At 45.6% G+C, this 14,274-nt stretch overlaps 2 protein-coding genes across 3 annotated transcripts in view; one reads left to right on the forward strand and one right to left on the reverse strand.

Annotated features, from left to right (window-relative positions):
- Positions 1–419: 419 nt before the first annotated feature.
- On the reverse strand, positions 420–3,315 carry Galr2 (galanin receptor 2). Its single transcript, XM_005332586.5, has 2 exons — positions 2,574–3,315; positions 420–1,297 (listed from the first exon to the last, which is right to left on the reverse strand). The coding sequence occupies exons 1-2, from the start codon at positions 2,936–2,938 to the stop codon at positions 520–522; spliced, it is 1,143 nt and encodes a 380-aa protein (XP_005332643.1). The 5' UTR covers positions 2,939–3,315; the 3' UTR covers positions 420–519.
- Positions 3,316–8,867: 5,552 nt separating this feature from the next.
- The window catches only part of Srp68 (signal recognition particle 68), a 41,388-nt gene continuing 35,981 nt past the window's right edge, over positions 8,868–14,274 (forward strand). For both annotated transcript variants that reach the window (XM_005332584.5, XM_078041642.1), the window contains exons 1-2: positions 8,868–9,077; positions 11,038–11,104. In XM_005332584.5, coding sequence (XP_005332641.2) covers positions 8,909–9,077; positions 11,038–11,104 — 236 coding nt within the window. In that variant the 5' untranslated portion in view covers positions 8,868–8,908. The remainder of the gene's footprint in view (positions 9,078–11,037; positions 11,105–14,274) is intronic.

The raw sequence follows: 14,274 nt of genomic DNA on the forward strand, positions 1-14,274 counted from the left end.
TGCCAAAACCAAAAATGGGTAGGCATAGGATACACTCAAAGGGACCTCAGGAAACTGGATGCAGGTGAGGACCCAATGCATTTCATGAATGCAACCAGGAGTACACATTTTTGCTTGTTATTCACAGACTTTATCCAACTCACTTAAATACTAAGCCTCTGTCTCAGGTATTGGCTGATGGTTCGGAGATCTGTGTACATCTGCAGCCTCAGGATGGTCACTTGTAAAAGAGCCTTTGGTAGTCCCTCAATCTCCAGCTTCAGTTAGGGATTTTTTTTTTTTTTAATTTAATCAGGCTGCTCTCAGTGCCCATTTCAGGTAGCTCAGCAAAGCATATTGCACCTCACAGAGGTCCCAGAGGCTTTTCACACAGGGCATCCTGACTCAGAAATTTGGAGACAGCAGACATACACTGAACGTGAAATGATTGGCGAGTTTTATTAACAAAAGAGACTCCCTACAGTTCCCATCTTCAAACTCCAGCCCTTCAACATCCAAAGCCTGTTTCCCGTTGTGCTCTCAGGTCTCATTAACTGTCAGGATGTTGAGGGTCTTTTGGTGCTGGGAAGGGCCAGAGGCTGCACAGCTGGCAAGATCCCGGACAGAGACAGGGAGCCCAGCCACCTCGCTCACATGCGTCAGATCGGTGGACTCACGCTCCAGCACACTGCCACTGTGGGTGCCAGGTGCCGCAATGCACACGCGACCTGAGGCTTGGCGTGGTGTGCTGTCCAGCAGGCCTGCGAAGATTTTGCGGAAGCCCTTGCGGAAATGCTTGGAGACCAGCGCATAGACGATGGGGTTGACGCAGGAGTTGGCATAGGAGACCAGGTGTGAGAAGATGCGCAGCGCATAAGTGGCGCCCGTGAGCGGAAAGTGACCGAACCACACGCAGAGGATAAGCGCGTGGTGGGGCATCCAACAGAGGCAAAAGAGCGCGGCCACAATGATAATCATACGTGTCACCTTGCGCTTGGCGCGTTGGGCACCAGAGCCCGCAGCCACCGGGTCGACGGCGCGCCAGAGGTAGCGCAGAGTGAGCGTGTAGGTCAGTCCAAGAACCAGCACTGGCAACAAGTAGCTAAAGACAAAGGTGCAGAGGTCCATGGCGCGGCGGCGTGGCGCGCTCCATGCTGGGTGGCACACTGTCAGGTTGGCCAGCTGCGACTGGCGGTAGTAGCTCAGGTAGGGCCCAGAGAAGAGCAGCGCCAGCACCCAGATGAGAGCGATGGCTGCCAGCGCGTTTCGAGGCGTGCGCAGCTCGCGGGAGTGCAGCGGATAGCGGATGGCCAGATACCTGGAGGCCAGGTCGAGAAGGAAGACGTCAGGTGAGCCCTTGCACCTCAGGCCCCAGCCTGCTCTCAAGGAAGGTCCCTAAGGCAAGGTTATACCACGTCAGACACTCAGTTAAGCCTCAAAGTGATACAGAGGATGGCAGCCTCAAAGTGGTAGAGAGGGTGGCACACTCCTAAGCCACAATTCTGTTGCTCCCCAGGGCTGTGACCACAGCCATACTCCACGTGGGAGGGCACCCACCAGTTACAGAGAACTTGCTAAGGGGCTCTGGGAAGCTGTGATTATTCACTAATGAAGGTGACCTGGGAGGTAGAATCCTGGTGCCTGAATCTCTAGAGACAGCTTGAAGAAGACATGTCCTGCAAGGGAAATCCTGAGGGAAGCTGGAGCTCTGTGGGTCCCACCAACACTAGGAACCGGCATACTTAGTGCTAAGTGGAATGGGAGGCGAATGGGGAGTGTGGCCTCACCTCCCTGCTCTTGTGCAGGAGGTCCAGAGGGAGTGAGAGAAAGGGGGAGATATCAGAGTTCCACCGGATTTCTTCCCCAGTTTGAAAGGACACATCCTTTTGAGATTTCAAACTCCACTGAGTCCTGCACTCTCCAAAAGGTGCCTCTCTCACTGTCCTCCTCTGGCTGGGGAGGGAAAGCCCAATGGTGTGCTTCTCTCCCTGACCCTGACCCCCAGTTTAGAGGAAGGGTGCAAGGCAGGCTGGAACTGAACCAGGGACCTTCAGGCAGTTCACTTGAGCTATGGCTTGGGTCCTCAAAAAGGACCCTAGTTCCACAATCTAGATTCAACCCGACTGCTCCAAGCAACCAAATTGTGGCTTTAAATGAAAGCATGGTGGAGGAGTCTGAGGTGGGCATTAAGAGACAGATCAATTGCTTCATGAACAAGATTACCCGCTGGTGACTCTGTGCCAGTTATTTTCGACCTCAGTCTCTTCTGTAAATTGGGCACAGAAATCTCTCCCATCCCACCCCCACAGGACTGTTAAGCTCAAGTGAGCTTAATGTGTGAAAACGCTGGGTACCAGGACATGCTGCACAGAGCCAAATTGTGCAGACTTGAGGCCCCCAGGTGGCACCTGAGAGACACCACATCTCCCATTCCTCTTCCTCCTCTTCAGCAACTGCTTGTCTTTTGCTGGCTTGGATCTCTTTGAGGCCTGCGTGTCCTCTCACTTCCTCCTAGGTCCTAGGTCCCCAGGTCCTCCTTCTCTCCAGCCCCTGCCCTGATGCCCAACTCTCAAAAACCGCCAGAGTGTGCTCACCTGTCCAGGGAGACGGCAGCTAACGTGAAGCTGCTGGCGTGCATGGTGAGGAAGATGAGAAAGTGCACGGCCTTGCAGAGCAGCGAACCGAACACCCAGCCGTCCAAGGTGTAGATGGTGGCCTGGAAGGGCACGCAGCACACGATGAAACACAGGTCGGCCACGCCCAGGTTGAGGATAAACAGATTGGTGGTGCTGACAGCCTGGCCGCCTCGCAGCAGCACGGCCAGCACCAGCACGTTGCCGACGGTGCCCACGAGGAAGATGAGAGCGAAGAGCAGGGGCACGAGGACAGCCTCGGGTTGCCAGCCCGTGCCGCCCGCCTGGCTCGCGTTCTCGGCCACCCAGTCTCCCAAACCATTCATGTTGTCGCCTAACTCGCAGCTGCCCGGGATCCTGCAGTCGTCCGGGTCTTGGACCGCGCAACGCCCGGTGAGACTCAGTCGAGCTGCAGGCGCCAAGCTGGGGTGCGCTGGAGTTAGGGGGTGGAGCAAAGAACCAAAGGGTGGGATTTTCCCCGCAGAGGCCAGCCGCGAAGGGGAAAGTGGCCGCCCGCCGAGTGGCCGCGCGCTTCCAGGCCCAGTCCACCCTGCTACGGAGAGCGGCACTGCCCAGGTCCCCGCGCCCCAGATCCCAGGCTTAGCTGTTCCAGGCTAAGTCGAAGTACTTGGCTTCGGGGCAGACACAAGACCGGAGGGCGCAACCCTGGGACCTGCGTGCGCCCCACCACAGCAAGCGCTCGCCCGGGACCCGCGCGCCTCAGCGCTGCCCTGAAGCTTGGAGGGCGCGGAGCACCCTCAAGAGTTCCGAGGGGGATAGGGAACAGGTGACAGGGTATTTGTTTGTTTGTTTCCCTTCTTTTTCCACAGCAAAGTGGGACAGCCGGCCAGGCGCTGCCTGTGTCTGTCCATTTCTCATTCCTGGGAACATCAGTCCTCACCGGAAACCCAGAAAGCAGCTGTGGGAGGCGGAAAGGTTTCTGTAGGAGCTTTGATTACCTTCATCTCACTCTCTTCTTTAGGTCTACACTTTCAAGAAAGCCAATTGGACAGGAAAGGGACATGTAGAAAACAATGGTGCCTCACGTCGTGGGTTGGCACATACCACACACCTCACTCTCTCCTCCTGCTGCACGTAGAATCAGCAGGATGACTCTGGGTACCTATTAACTCCATTGGACATTTCTTTTCCAATTAAATCCTGTAAATGTTACAGGGGTGGTAACGCAGGCGCGTTTTTGTTCCCAGGGACTCCAGAGGCTGAAGCAGGAGGACCACATGGCCAGCCTGGGCAATTTAGCAAGGCCCTCAACAATTTAGGTAGTCTCTGTCTTAAAAAACAAAAAGGGCTGGGGATGTAGCTGGGTGGTTAAGTGCACCTGGGCTCAATCCCCAGTACAAGCCCCCTGCCCCCAAATCTAGTAAATATTTACTGAGCTTCTACTGAATGTCAGCCTCCATCTTTGGTGCTGGGCCTCCATTTTCTCAGCTGTAATGTGGAATGGCAACACTGCTTTCTCAGAAAACTCTGGTGAAAATATAGTGAAATGTGTGACTTGAAGCCACTTCTTTAAATCTGAATTAATGAAATATTCAGATCTCCAAAAAGGGGAAACTTTGAGGAAATTCAAAACAGCAGAGTTCCCTGCACCAGCAGCGTTTTTCTGTGTGTAGGCTGCGATATCTGTTAAGCATTAGTTTCCGCAACAAGCATTGGTACCAGTGAATCATTGGTATTTGTATAGAATATAAGTCTCCCAGTTCCCTAGATCTAAAATTAACTACCTTCTGCTGCTGCACTTTCATTTTTACTTCACCCTCTCCTGCCCTGTTTCTTGGGTCCTAGCCAAGAATATTCTTTTTCCTTTCCCCTAATGATCTCAGACTCTCAGGAAATCAGATAGGGATTTTTCTTAGTAGGGAGACCTTAGTCTCACTCTGCCAGTCTGCTTACTCATTCAACAGAAAGATGAGGAGGTGAGGGAGCTATCCAAGCAGACACCTGGGGGAAGAGTATTACAGATAGAGGGGAAAACCAGTGCAAAGTTGCTGAGGCAGGAGAGTGCCTGTGTCCCTAAGGCAAGGATTCTGGTAAAGGAAATTGGCAGAAGAAGTAAGAGGAGGAATTTTTTCCCCTTGGTACTAACTATTGAACCCAGAGGTGCTTTACCACTGAGCCACATCCTCATCCCTTTTTATTTATTCATTCTAAATTATTTTTTAGTTTTAGGTGGACACAGTATCTTTATTTTTTTTTTTTTAATGTGGTGCTGAGAATTGAACCCAGTGCCTCATGCATGCTAGGCGAGCGCGCTACCACTTGAGCCACATCCCCAGCCCCCTTTTTAGTTTTCGAGAAGGGGTCTTGATGAATTGCCCAGGCTGGTTTGGAATTAGCAATCCTCCTGCCTCAGCCCCCTGAGTAGCTGAGATTATAGGCGAGCACTACCATGGTAAAAGAAGGATTTTTTCCTACTGTAAGAGGTTGGTTTTTTTTTTTTTGTTTTGTTTTGTTTTTTTTCCTGTACCAGGAATTGAACCTAGGGGTATTTAACTACTGGGCCACATCTCCAGCCTTTTTTTGTTTTTTATTTTGAGAGCGAGTCTTGGTAAACTTCTCAGGGTCTTGCTAAGATGCTAAAGCTGGTCTGGCACTTACCATGCTTCTGCCTCAGCCTCTAGAGTCCCTGCACTACAGACTGCACCACCATGCCTGGTAGGATTGTGACCTTCAGTCTAGTAAAATGAGGAGGCGGTGCAGGATTTTTACTAGAGGACTAACATTATCTGAGCTTCGTTCTTGTTTTGTTTTTGTGGTCCTGGGCATTGACCCCAGGAGTACCCTCCGACTGAACTACATTCCCAGCCCATTTTATTTTTTATTTCGAATCAGGGCTGACTAAAGTTGCCCAGATTGGCCTTGAACTTTCAATTCTCCTGCCTCAGCTTTCCAGTTGCTGGAATTACAGGCACAAATCACTGTTCCCGGCGCATAACCTTTTTTTTTTTTGTAACAGCTTTATTAAAATAAAATTCACATCATACCATTTTCCCATTTAAAGGATTTATTTGGTTCAGAGTTGTGCAACAAGCACTACAATCATTCTTCCCCACCAAAAGAAGTCCCTGCCCTTTACCAGTGGGCCTCACTTTCACTTTTCCATCCCCCTCCCCCCAGGCCTAGGTCACCACTAATCTACTTTCTGTCTCTAAAACATTGCCTATTCCTGGTGTTTCATACAAACAGACCATACAATATGTGGCCTTTTGTGCCTTGCTTCTTTCTCTTAGAATAATGTTTTCAAGGTTCATCTATGTTATAGCATCATCAGTACTTCTTTCCTTTCTATGGCCAAATAATATTCCATGGCATGATTTTAGCACATTCTATTTTCCATTTATTTGATGATAGGCATGTAGCCATTATTTATTTATTTATTGGTACCAGGGTTTGAAACCAGAGATGCTCAACCACTGATCCATATCCCCAGCTCCCCCCTCCCTTTTAAAAATATTTATTTTTTATGGGGCTGGGGATGTGGCTCAAGCGGTAGCAAGCTCGCCTGGCATGCTTGCGGCCCGGGTTCGATCCTCAGCACCACATACCAACAAAGATGTTGTGTCCCCCGAGAACTAAAAAATAAATATTAAAAAAATTCTCTCTCAAAAAAAAATATTTATTTTTTAGTTGTAGTTGGACACAATACCTTTATTTTATTTATTTTTATGTGGTGCTGAGAATTGAACCCAGGGCTGTGCTAGGTGAGCATTCTACTGCTTAGCCACAACCTCAGCCCGCCCAGCCCTTTTTAAAATATTTTAGACACAGGGTCTTGCTGAGTTGCTTAGGGCCTCGCTAAGTTGCTGAGGCAGGCTTTGAACTCCCAGGCCTCCTGCCTCCACCTCCCCAGCTGCTGGGATTACAGGCATGTGCCACTGCATCCGGCTAGCCATTTATTTTTAAAATCAAACAATTTATTGTTATTTTTGTGGTGCTGGGGCCTTGAACATGCTAAGCAAATGCTCTACCACTGAGCAATATCCCCAATCCTAAAAGAAATATTTTTAGAGCTGGGGTTGTGGCTTAGTGGTAGAGTGCTCACCTAGCATGGGTGAGGCACTGGGTTCAATCCTCAGCACCACATAAAAATGAAATAAATATATTATGTGTCCACCTACAATTAAAAAATAAATATTTAAAAATATTTTAAATTGTGGTTAAATACACTTTACATAAATTTAATACTTTAACCTCTCTTTTTATTGGCACTGGGGATTAAACCGAGGGGCACTCTGCCACTGAGCCACATCCCCAGTTCTTTTTATTTTTTATATTATGACAGGGTTTCACTAAAATGCTGAGGGTCTGGCTAAGTTGCTGAGAATGGCCTCAAACTTGCAATCCTCCTACGTCAGTCTCCCCAGTCACTGGGATTACAGGTGTGGGCTACTGCATCTGGCTCACTTTACCATTTTTAAGTGTATAGTTCAGTAGTATGTTCACATTGTTTCAGCCAATCTCCAGAACTCAGTTCATTTTTGCAGAACTGAAACTCATTACACAACACCCCATTTCTTTCCCTCCCCAGACACACAAAAAAACCATTATCCTACTGTGTCTAAGAATTTTCCTATTCTAGGTACTTCTGATAAATGGGATTCTTTTGTGACAGGCTAACTTAGTATACTATTCTTAAGGTTCATCTATATTGTAGCATATATCAAATTTTACTCCTTTATAAGATTGAGTAATATTCCATTGTATGGATACACCACGTTATCCTTCAAAGGACAATGGATTGTTTCCATCTTGTGTCTACTGTGAATAGTGCCGCTATGAACGTGGATGTACAAATATCTCATCTGGAACCTGTTATCAATCTTTTGGAATGTATACCCAGAGTGGACTTGCCAGAGCATATGGCAATTCTACTTTTAACTCGTGCAGAGCCTCCACACTGTATTTCACAGTGGTACCATTCTATTAGTTTTTATCATTATTGTTGGTGCTGGGGATTGAACCAAGGGGTGTTTTAGCACTGAGCGCCATCCTCAAACCTTTTTATTTTTTTATTTTATTATGGTTAAATACACAATTTAGAGTCTCACTAAATTGCCTAAATTGGCCTTAAATTTCCTATCCTTCTGCCTCAGCTTCCCCCAGTTTCTGGGATTACAGGTGTGCACCAGTGCACATGGCAGAGAAGAGGCTTACTTTGAAAAGTCAACTTGACTTATTTATTTATTTAGGGATGCTGGGGATTGAACCCTCTGGGGCTTTACCACTGAGCTACATTCTTTTTTGAGACAGGGTCTCGCTGAGTTGCTGAGGCTGGTCTCGAACTTGCAATCCTCCTGTCTCAGCCTCCAAAGTTGCTAGGATTACAGGTGTATGCCACCACATCCAGTGTCAATTTTATTTATTTATTTATTTATTTGAGACAGGGTCTCACTTTACTACCCAAGCTGGCCTCTAACTCTTGAGCTCAAGCAACACACCTGCCTCAGCCTCTGAATTAACTGGGGCTACCAGCAGGCACCACCGCATCTGGCCATTTTAATTTTTAAAACATCCATTTTAATGGGTTGTTCTCCTTTCATCAATTTAGAGGGAGATTACATCACTTGCCTAATATTTCCCAAGCAGAAATGATGGAGCAGGGATGGGAGTCTGCAGATTTAGACTCCAGAAACTGCAGTGCCCTACTGTACAGCAGATTCTTATCCTCCCACGTCTCAACACTCTCGGTCCCTGGATTCATCGCCCCACAATCCAGAGAATGCCACAGGTCCAAGCCGCCCGAGAAAGTCCCCATCGGGACACAGACTGCTGAGTGCGCCACCTTCCTCCAGCCATTGCTCTCACCGTTCGCCCCAGAGAAAAGCCCAGAAGCGGTCCCTTACTATCGGGTTGCTTCGGAACAAGGAACCCCTGTCTCCTAAATTCCCATTTAGGCAGAGCGCTCGGAATCAAAAATTCTTAGTCCCGCGCTTTCTGATGTGCGGGACGTGGAGTCCGATCCCCCTTGCAGAAATGCAGGAAGTGGTCATCCATCGACGTTCTTCCCATCCCTTGTGGACCAGAAGTGGGACTGCCCTAGAAAAAACCTCAGCAGCCAAGAAGCCGCAGAGGTTGCGAACCTCCAAGCTCTGCCGCCACGATCACCAGCCCGGGGAAAGCCCAGCTACGCGCAGGCGCGCCCCAACAAGCGCACGGAGGGGCGTCCGCGGCGGAGTCCGCCTCTATCCCATCAGCCCGACTGGCCAGGTGCCGCTCTTTCCCGCTGCGTCGTCTCGCCTCCCCTATCCCGTCCTGCTCTGCGGCGCAGGGGCAAGATGGCGGCTGAGAAGCAAGTCCCGGGTGGCGGCAGTGGCGGCGGCGGTGGTGGTAGCACCGGTAGCAGCGGTGGACGCGGTGCCGGAGGAGAGGAAAATAAAGAAAACGAACGCCCTTCAGCTGGATCGAAGGCAAACAAGGAGTTCGGGGATAGCCTGAGTTTGGAGAGTATCCTAGAATAATGGCCTAACTCGTAATGACTACGTGTCGATCTGTTGGGCTGGGGGCGGGAGAGGCAGCAGGTCCTGGCACGTCTTGGGCCGGAGAGGCTGGGGGTTGTGATTTCGGTTGCTCCTACTTTTTGACCCTTAAAGGTTCAGGGTCTTTTTCTCGACCAGTCTTTCTTCGCATCCCCTTTGCCTTCCAGGTCGGGGGATGTCCTTTCCTTCCAGGTGGCACATAGATACTGGGCAGGTTTCTCTTGCTGGCCCGCAGTTGTCCATTTGGAGGGCAAGTCCCAGGTTTGATGCTTCTGGCCCCCCTGCTGTGCTCTTGCCTTCTTACCTTGAGCCACTGAACTGGGCAGAGGAAACTGACGTTTGAACTTAATGCTCTTGTTTGACAGCTGTCACAAACTGCTGGTTTCCAAGCTTGATGCTTTGGAAGTGGAGGTAAAGATTGACAGCTGAGGAAAAGCTTCTGGCCCGTTTTGAATGTAAATTATCATAGCTTGTTAATCATTTGTGTAGTTTTCTCATAAGTCCATAGGCATTTTAATCTTGTTGGGAGTCTTCAGAAGAGCTGGATTTATAGTTTTCATTATTGTAGATGTCAATGTGTAGTGCTGGAGTTTGAACTCAGGGCCTCACACAATCTAGGCAAACACTCCACTACTGAGCTACATCCCCCAGTTGACATTTTGAAATGAATAGCAAAGAAAATGTGGGCAAATTTCTGAAATAACACATTCAGCTTAATATCTTAATGTGGTTGTTTTCAGGAGTTTGGATTTGGTGGTATTGTTCCAGATGGATGTTAGAATGCTTTGATCATACTATGGGCTCCATATGTCATTATCACCTTTTCTCCCTACTGGGAACTGGATCCAGGGTCTAGGTGTGCTAGGCAAGCAATCTATTATTGAGCTACATCTCCAGCCCTTCTTTCTTTTAAATTTGATTTCAAATTGGTAAGTTGTCCAGACTAGTCTCCAACTTACCATTCTCCTGCCTCCTGAGTTGCTGGGATTATAGGTGTGTACCACCTTGTCTGACTCATTGACCCTTGTTAATTATTGAAAGAATCACTACTTAAAAATAATAACTAAAAAACAATTATTTTATTATTATTTAATGAATGAATAATGGAGAAGGGTTGAGGGAAAGTTAAAAGAAAACTAAAAATGTACGTAAAGATCTTTAGGCTTCCTAAAGTTTTGTACATCTTAAATATTTAAAGATTCCCAGTTGGACTTGCTGGTACATGCCTTTAATCCCAACAACCCAGGAGTCTGAGGTAGGAGGATTACAAATTCAAGGGCATCTTAGCAGACCCTAACGTAAAAATAAAAAGAGCTGGGGATATAGTTCACTGGTAGAGCACTCTTGGTTAAGTCCCCTGTATTGCAAGACAAACAAAACTTAAAAAGGAGAGTTTGGTTAGGGATTCTTCTTTTACAAGAAAAACTTTAATGTTTTTATGGACTCTATGGTCTAGCTTTGTTAACGAGCTAAACATAGGCTCTGGAAGCATCTCAGCTGTTAAGGAAATTTATATTTGGTAGATGTTGAGGCAAATAGAAGTACATGTCATTTACAACCTAGATATGTTTGAATGAATAAAATGTGGTGTTTAGGTATAAATCAGTGGGAACCGCCTCAGTTTTAGTTAGCATTTAGAATCCAGCAATTTATTTAAGCTATTGGATTTTGGCAATCCCCAGTGGCTAGTAATGCCTTCCTTTTTCAGTTTGAAAATTGTAACAGTTCAGACAATCAACTTTTCTGCAAACTTAACCCTATTCTATGACAAGTCAGTTGTTTAAAATTTGTTACAGAATATTTCACTAGTTAATATACCAAGAATTTCACAAATACTTAATGTGCTGTTGTTTGACACACAAAGTGGTATGGGCTTTGATTTATTTGGATTCTTGCCATTATAAGCTTTTCCTTAATCTTGACTCTAGTTCTTCAGATTATTAAGGAATCCCAGCAGCAGCATGGTTTACGACATGGAGATTTTCAGAGGTACAGGTTAGTATCGTGTATAAGATATGGGGAGATCATTGTGGGATTTTTAAACTTGGTTTGCTTTTGTTAATATCAGTATATTGCATACCACTAAATCTGCTATATCAGAAAGTATACCTACAAAATTTAAAATTTTATAATAAGCTGAGCACTGTGGTGCATGCCTGTAATCCCAGCGGCTCTGGAGGCTGAGGCAGGAGGATTGCAAGTTCAAAGCCAGCCTCAGCAACTTAGTGAGGCCCTAAGTAACTCAATGAGACCTTGTCTTAAATAAAATACGAAAAAGGGCTGGGAATGTGACTTAGGGTTAAATGCTCCTGGATTCAATCCCCAGTACCAAAAAAAAAAAAAGATTTTATAATGAATAAAAGGAGCCAACATCATTTTTATTCATTTTGCCTCACAATTTTTCAGATACATTTGAAGGCTTCTGAAAAATAACAGGTAGCTATAGTAATCATTTTTTATCTTAACCATATATCTCTATCTAATTTTAGGTAAATTCAGTGTTTAGCTGTACTTTTTATTTTTTTAAATTTTTTTTTTTAAAGAGAGAATGTGAGAGAGAGAGAGAGAGAGAGAGAGAGAGAGAGAGAGAATTTTTTAATATTTATTTTTTTTTAGTTTTCGGTGGACACAACATCTTTGTTTGTATGTGGTGCTGAGGATTGAACCTGGGCCGCACGCATGCCAGGCGAGCGCGCTACCACTTGAGCCACATCCCCAGCCCCTAAATTTTTAAATTTTTAATTTTTAAAAAATATTTGTTTTGTAGTTGTAGTTGGGCACAATATCTTTAATTAATTAATTTATTTTTATGTGGTTTTGAGGATCAAAACCCAGGGCCTTGCCCATGTTTGCGAGCACTCTATCACTGAGCCACAACCCCAGCCCTAGCAGTACTTTTTAATATAAGGAAGTCAAACCTCATAATACCTGCAATCTAGAAATTGGTATGTCTGCTTTCAAATAATGAATATTACACAGTCATTTTTTTAAGTCAAATTAAATTGAACTTGAAGTTTGTTTTTTTTTTTTTCAGAGATAGAGAGAGAGAGAGAGAATTTTAATATTTATTTTTTTTTAGTTTTCTGCGGACACAACATCTTTGTATGTGGTGCTGAGGATTGAACCCGGGCCATGCGCATGCCAGGCGAGCGCGCTACCACTTGAGCCACATCCCCAGCCCCAAAGTTTGTTATATTATAGAAATTCTCCTTAATGTTTAAAATGAAAACATTCAATATCTCATTTTCTTTTTCTTTCTTGGTTCTGGTGATTGAATACATCTTAGATTCTTGTTCATCTACTCATTCATTCAAAAACATTTAGTGAGCACCTATCAAAAGCGCAACACTGTTCTAGGCACCAGAGAGTACTAAATAACAGAGGCAAAGTTCTTCCTCATGGGAAATTTATAAGCAAAACAAATTACACAAACACAATTGTCAGACTATGGTGAAAATTAAAGAAAGGAACTCTTATGAAGGGGTATTAGACTGGGGGTGGGTCAGGAAAGGCCTGACCAGGGACGTGTTACCACAAGCCGCATCCCCCCAGGGTTTTGCTAAGTTGCTTAGGGCCTTGCTTTTTGCTGAGGCTGGCTTTGAACTTGTCCACCTGCCTTAGCCTCCTGAGTCACTAGGATTACCAGCTTGTGTCATTGTGCCTGGGTCAGACAAAAGGCTTTTCTGAGATGAAGCATTTAACAGGAACCTGAAGGCTGAGGAGTCAGCCATTTGGTGATGGGTGAACAGGACTGGGCAGAGTGAGCAAGATGGTGTGAGATGAAGTGGGAGAAATTGACAGGGCTGGAATAATGAGTTCAAATATTAATGTAGGTGTCGCAGGAAGCCATTAGAGAGTCTTAAGCAGGGAACTCTTTATTTATTTATTTATTTTTTATTATTAAGGAAATTTCCAAACACATGTAGAGCTAATAGTCTTTGAACCCTATGAATCTGTCTCTTCATCGCAATGATCAACTTTCTGTCCTGTTTCATCTACTTTTGAACGATCTTTAAATTTTATTTAAGTATAATTTTTTGGGGGTGGATACCAGGGATTGAACTCAGGGGCACTTGACCACTGAGCCACATCCCAGCTTTGTTTATATTTTATTTAGAGACAGGGTCCCACTGAGTTGCTTAGCACCTTGCTGTTGCTGGGATGGCTTTGAACTTTCAATCCTCGTATCTGAGCCTCCTTAGCCACTAGGATTATAGATGTGAACCACCTTGCCGGTTATTTAGTATAATTTATAAACAGAAAAGTATATAGATCTTGCATCTAAAAGTATATAACCAGCATCTAGGTTATCAGATAAAACATTATCAATATCCCAGAAATCCTCTTTTGTCCCTTAAAAATCACAAACTCTTTCCATGGGTCACCACTATCATGACCTTAGATTAGGTTTGCTTTTTCTAAAAAATACGTGTGCATAGCATCACATAATACCATACTCCTTCTTTTAGTACTGGGGGTTGAACTCAGGTAATGAATGCCACTGGTAAAGCTATACTCCCAGCCCTTTTTATTTGTTATTTTGAGACAGGGACTCACTAAATTTCCCAGGCTAACCTTGAACTTGCAATCCTCTTGCCTCAGCCTCAGCCTCTGGAGCTTCTGGGTTTATAGGTGTGCACCATTACACCTGGCCCCAGCCCTTTTTAAGATTTTTTTTTTGTATGTATGTTTTATATGGTACCGGGAATTAAATCCAGGGGTGCTCTACCACATAGCTACATCTTTTGCCCTTTTTTATTTTTTGAGACAGAGTCTGTCTTGCTAAATAGCTTAGGCTGTCCTTGAACTTGTGATCCTTCTGCCTCAGCCTCCTGAGTTGTTGGGATTACAGGCTGCACCATTGCACCTGGCTTCTTCTTTTTTTTTTTTTTTTTTTTAAAGAGAGAGTGAGAGAGGAGAGAGAGAGAGAAATTTTTTAATATTTATTTTTTAGTTCTCGGCGGACACAACATCTTTGTTGGTATGTGGTGCTGAGGATTGAACCTGGGTCACACGCATGCCAGGCGAGTGCGCCACCGCCTGAGCCACAACCCCAGCCCACCTGGCTTCTTTTTAAAAAATCTAATTTGAGGCAGGATCTTACAAGGTTGCCTCAAACTTGCCTCAAACTTTCAGTCTTTCTGCCTTAGCTTCCTGAGTAGCTT

This window comes from Ictidomys tridecemlineatus, chromosome 3, assembly GCF_052094955.1.
Source record: "Ictidomys tridecemlineatus isolate mIctTri1 chromosome 3, mIctTri1.hap1, whole genome shotgun sequence".
In the NCBI taxonomy this organism is placed as follows: domain Eukaryota; kingdom Metazoa; phylum Chordata; class Mammalia; order Rodentia; family Sciuridae; genus Ictidomys; species Ictidomys tridecemlineatus.

Excerpts from the sequence above, each read along its gene's own strand:
- Galr2 (XM_005332586.5), bottom strand. The coding sequence starts at position 2,938 with ATGAATGGTTTGGGAGACTGGGTGGCCGAGAACGCGAGCCAGGCGGGC. Across the intron at positions 1,298-2,573 it reads GCTGCCGTCTCCCTGGACAG|GTATCTGGCCATCCGCTATC; the intron begins GTGAGCACACTC and ends CCTGGCCTCCAG.